Source organism: Apteryx rowi, unplaced genomic scaffold, assembly GCF_003343035.1.
Source record: "Apteryx rowi isolate R43461 unplaced genomic scaffold, aptRow1 scaffold_151, whole genome shotgun sequence".
Lineage (NCBI taxonomy): Eukaryota > Metazoa > Chordata > Aves > Apterygiformes > Apterygidae > Apteryx > Apteryx rowi.
The window spans coordinates 1-5466 of NW_020447764.1; the positions used below are offsets into that span (position 1 = coordinate 1).

General features: G+C 39.8%; 1 protein-coding gene across 1 annotated transcript in view; it reads left to right on the forward strand.

Moving 5' to 3' along the window:
• Positions 1 to 5060: 5060 nt before the first annotated feature.
• Positions 5061 to 5466, forward strand: part of LOC112962646 (conserved oligomeric Golgi complex subunit 5-like) — a gene marked incomplete at its 5' end in the record, with an annotated part of 30178 nt that continues 29772 nt past the window's right edge. The window contains one exon of the mRNA XM_026058995.1: positions 5061 to 5177. Within this exon, the coding sequence (XP_025914780.1) occupies positions 5061 to 5177 (117 nt within the window). The remainder of the gene's footprint in view (positions 5178 to 5466) is intronic.

Below are 5466 nucleotides of genomic sequence, written 5' to 3' on the forward strand. Positions count from 1 at the left end.
GCTCTAGGTGACCCTGCTTGAGCAGGGGGGTTGGACTAGATGATCTCCAGAGGTCCCTTCCAACCTCAGTGATTCTGTGATTCTGTGATTCTGAAGTGTCTCTTTTTGGTGCAATAAAATACACAATAAATTTAAGCTACTTAATTTTTTATATTGTTCTCCATCTTAGTAATATATTCAAATCAAAGCAGTTTTTGTATTAATTATATTTTCAATATATTTTGTGCTGTAATATTCTTCTTTAACACCTGTAACTGGGTAGACAAAGTAATTTAAATCTGAATGGTTACGTCAGTCTGAAGTCAAACAGTTTTCATGAAATTACTTTCAAGGCACTGGTCTCCACTGCAGCTTTTATCCTATTTTCCTGTGTGTTAAGGCCCATGCAAACCAAGCTTCAAACCAATAACAGCTGCCTGTCGCTCTGCTTGTAGGCAGGGAGTGTTGGGATTAGATACTTTCTGCTGTCCTAGAGTGGGTAATTTTCTATATTGCAGTCTTTCTCTTGAGGGAAAGACTCCTTCTCCTCAACCCAGCTGTTGAATTTTTACCACAAAGAAGAAAAAAGTTGGTCTATCCGATTTGGTTGAATTTTGGCTAATGAGTTTGGAAGTTATTTGTTGGAACCATTTGTTGGACCTGGACAAACATTATGACTCCATAAGCCTTATTTCCTTTAGAAACCCCATTAAAAAAAAAAAAAGTGTGCATGCGGGGAACAAAATAGAGACATTGGTTGTCACTCTGGACAGAAACCACCTCTCAATCGGTGTGTTATGGCTTTCACTGTCAGGGGTAAGTCCTTATTCTGCTTGAGTTGTTAACCCCTTTCCCTTGCCAAGTGTCTTAAATGAGTTCTCTCAAACTCGTTTCTCCAAAATTTAGCCAGATTGACTCTCATTAAAAACCCAAATTGTTAGTCCTCAGCTTCTGTGGAATTATTAGATCTGAGAACAAGTCTTCTAGCCTAGCTTCCTCCAGCTAGTCAGCTGTTAGGTTTGAACCTGCCAAACGTCAACCTCCTGGCTGAGCGAGTATCCTCACTCAGAGGTCTCAGAAAAGCAGTACCTGCAGTGTTTCCTTCTCATTTTGGTCTAACATCTGCGCTTTGAGTTTTCATGAAGTGCTTTGTGTCCCTCTGTGGAATGGACGCTCATGTTCACATTCTTGAGAGTACCACAAGTCTCTGCCCTTGTCCTAGTGCCTGGATGCATGGTACAAAAACCCTGGCTAATATTTGCCAGCAGGAGACTTCTCTGCCTCTCTGGCATCTCATGTTGCCAGTGGTGCTGGTAGGTCGTGCTTGCCAAGGGGAGGTTAATGCTGACAGGTCACCCATTTTAGAATTGTCCCTTGTTGGGGAATGGAGTGCCTGTGCTTTGCTGGTGCCCATGAAATCACTCTAAATAGTAGACAAATTTTGAGGTAAAAGTGAAAAGAGCTGTGACCACGAGGCAGGCAAGAGAGGGTTGGATACCAGTGGAGAGAGACACTCAAGATTCATAAGGGGTTAAACAGGATAGGTTTAATGAAGGACTTACACTACAAACTGCACGGGGAGCCCTGGAACCACGAGGAGGGGTTGCTGGCAGGAGGCTGCTGGAGGCACGACTCGGACGCATGGGTTGGGTGCCCAGGTGGGACTCTACTTGCTGTTCATAAGAGCCCCTTAAATCTACTAGAACTGTTTCCTTATCTGTGTTAGCTGTGCTAACCTTGAGTAGCTACTGCCCGGGAAGCAGCTAGACGTTGCTGACAAAAGGGAATATGCATGCCTGGCCCTGATGGGAATTCGGGCAGTGTGGAGTTTCACACGCTGGGCCTGCTACCACGTACTCTGCCAGCCACTGACTCCTCGCCAGGTCTTCCGCAGGTGTTCTCACTACAAGAGCCTACTCAAGTGGAGAGCATAAGAAATCATTTGCTATATTTAGAGACAGATGCAGAAAAGTGGAAGAGTTACAAGCCAGTTGTTACTACTCGTTCAAGTTTGGCTTTATCATGGTTGCTTTTCCTCTGTATCCCCTTCAGCTAGCAGGCTCATGCCAGGCTAACTTCCAGGGTGACTGGCACTACCCTGGTGCTAGTCCTTCAGACAAGCTTTGCCTTCTGGTTTTTCCTTTCCCAAAATAGATTCAGATTTGTGATGAAGTCACCCTTTCTGTCCTCCCTATTTCTGTTGAGCATAAATACACCCTTATAGCTTGCAATTCTTGATACAGGTAACTGATTGAAAAGACATCAGGTTTTGTTTCATACACTAATGCCCTCCTGGTAAAGACTGCCTTCGGAATGTGTCTTCCAGCCACATGGATGTGGCTTCACACTTACTTGACTTAATCTACTTACACAGTGCAATTCCCAGCAGTCATGTAAGAGAGAGAGTTACATCACCACTGTGCTTAACTGCACAAACTATGTACAACACAGAACTTTAAAGTTACTTGCTGTGTAAATGAGAATGATGACTGTGGTTCATTGATAGAACCAGGTATGACAGAAAACAAGTGAACTGCCTGAGAGATGATTGTGTGTTTAAGTAATTGGGACATAAACATAGTTTGTTGGAACTAGAGAGACGCATTGATGGTATTTTCCTGCGTGAATAAAGGATTGTACAATGGGTATCAGAGGATTCAAGAATTCAGTCTGGATCACCTTGGGAGATATTGGAATAATGATAAACTTCCTGAAATTCAGATCCATGCTAGTGGCAACATGAATGTACAGGAACCCTGCTGGATAGCGCTCAGTGCCTTAAGGCAAGATCATTGAAATCATTGTGGTGACAGCAAGAGGTAGGAATGAGCAGCTAAGACTTCTGCTATAGCTGGTAGGGGGACATGTCCATGGTAAAACATCATAAGAAGCAACCTCAGTGAGCTGTGGGCTGCCAGGTCCTTTTGTTAGATACAAGAGGGAAGTTTTCTAATACAATGCATTGTGTTAACCAGTAATTTTACTTCAAAATATACAAGGGATCGATGCATCTATCTGTCAAAATTCAGACTGATTAATTTGAAAGAATTTAATATTGATAACAGTTTTAGAAAGTTGATTGCTTTTAAAGTGTTTTCAGATTGTGCCTGTGTAGCTGTGCACTACTGCTGACTGCAAGAGTTGCTTGTTCCTGCAGAAGGGCCTTTTTGTTTTTACTTACCAGTTAAGCTTTTTTACCAGCGAAAGAGACGTGGAATAATGGTTTCAAAATGTCTAAAAAAAAAGAAATTGTGAGATCTTTACAATCAACTCCAAGGGAGTTAAGAGATTAGGATGAAAAATTTCACTATTCTAATAGAGTGTCTCTTGTGCTTAATAATTGTAAATGTGCAGAAATACAGTTGCTTGTGTTGAATAGTCTGTACAATGCTTAAAAAAAGATGTGAAAAAAGTTTATGGGGATTTGTGAGTGTGGTCAGATGCATGGACAGGGTGTTTTTCTGCACAGCTGCTTTGTTATTAATCTGTGAAGCCATAAATATGAGAAGTAGAATTTTTAAAACCATTTAGGTCTGTCAAACTGAAATATTAGGAAGCAAACAGAAATGTACCTAGATTACATGGCTGTTCTCATCAGGAAGGAAGGAAGCTGCTGGAGATGATATACTATATTTATCTGCTAGTCTAAAGATGCATTCTGATGTCAAACAAGAGATGTTGGAAAAGGCGTTTTTCTTTGCAAAAGCCTCAGAAACCTATTTATCCTGAAATAATCCTTAAATTTGAAGAAATTGGAATGAAGTGATATTGTCACTGTAATGCTGTGCATAAAATTGTGTTTCTGTGTGCTTGCAAGAACTTGTCTAAAACTTCATTATTAGCAATGTTGGCAAACACTAGATAACTTCGCTTGCATGATGTCTGTGTTTATGCTGAATGGAAGCTGTGAGAAGTACAGGAATAGCCTTTCACTCGTAAAGATTTATTGTTTCACATAACTTAAGAATTTTCATGTTATATTTTTCCTTTTGTTCTTAAACAATTTTTATTACTGAATATTTAGTTTTAGCGCAGGAGCCTGTCATAGGAGCTACAGCTGTGTTGTTAAAATATACTTCATAAAAGTTTCTTGATGACTTGTTCAATGAGCTGAATGTATTTTTGCTGAGAGAATTTTGGAGCTGGGCCTCTTCAGAACTTTTCTGGAGGATAAATTTGTATCCTGAAATATATATATAGCTAGTGAGATAATTATACCTCAGTAAAGCTTTCTATTAATAGCAATTCTTGCTGTAATATTTTGACATACTTTTTCTAGAATTCACATAGTCTTTGGTAAATTCTTTGTTTTTCTGTAGTTTTCTGTACATAAGAAAATTTCTAGTTGTTTTCCAATTACAATTTATTTATTTTTAAATAATAAACATATGCTGTGGTATCCTCACAGAACTATTCCATAGTTAATTGCTATTTCTCTATCATTGCGGATCTTTGATTTCTGTGGAAATGATAAAAAATGCATGCTTTGTGGAGTTTAAATATGAAGAAGTGCTCTTTGATTTTTACTGAATGATTCATGCATAGAGCTCTCTTTAATGACAAAACTAACATTTTTGGTCCTTGTGTTTCTATTTCCTGTGCATGTACAAAGCACTAATGTGTACACAGTTGTAAGCCACCTATTAGAAGAAACTGAGTTTTCAAGGAGAGGCTTGAATAGCTGTTAGAACTATGGACGGAAAGCTAGTATATCATTTCCAGTTCTGCTACTGGCTTATACTGTCTCCTCAAATAGGTGACTTCAGCTGATTCTTAGATTACGTGCTTCAAGATGTGCTGGGACTGGGTGTCTGCAAGAGGTCTGGGCCTGGCTGCTGTAGTTTTGGAAGCTGAGACAGAAGTCTGTCTTGGTTCTTGTTCCTGTTGTTTCAGTTTGGATTATCTGGAAATGTGGCGCTTTTTATGGAAATCACATGAACCGAGACAAGAGTTAAATGGAAGAACATTGCTACCAAAGAAGGAACTATGGCTTTCTGCCACGTACTAAATTTAGTTAATTACCATTTTTAGGTGATGCTCTGTTTAAAGAATTGATACTGTTTTAACAATTTGTGTAATCACTGCAGCTGTCTACCCAAGGAGATGCCAGCCAGGTGATTGGACCTCTCACAGAGGGACAGAGAAGGAATGTCACTGTAGTCAATTCGCTCTACAAACTACACCAGTCAGTTATGAAGGTAGGCTTCATTTGATATGTATCTTCTTGGCACGATGTTAAGTTCTTTGCTTTATTGTATGCTTATTTTCCTATTAGCTGATGAGAACTCCTACAGATATTTTTTAAAGTATTTATTTGGACAGCAGCGTGAAAGAAAAATTGTATGTGCAAATGAGGACTAAATTACAGAATCATAGAATCACAGAATCGCTGAGGTTGGAAGGGACCTCTGGAGATCATCTAGTCCAACCCCCCTGCTCAAGCAGGGTCACCTAGAGCACATTGCACAGGATTGCATCCAGGCGCGT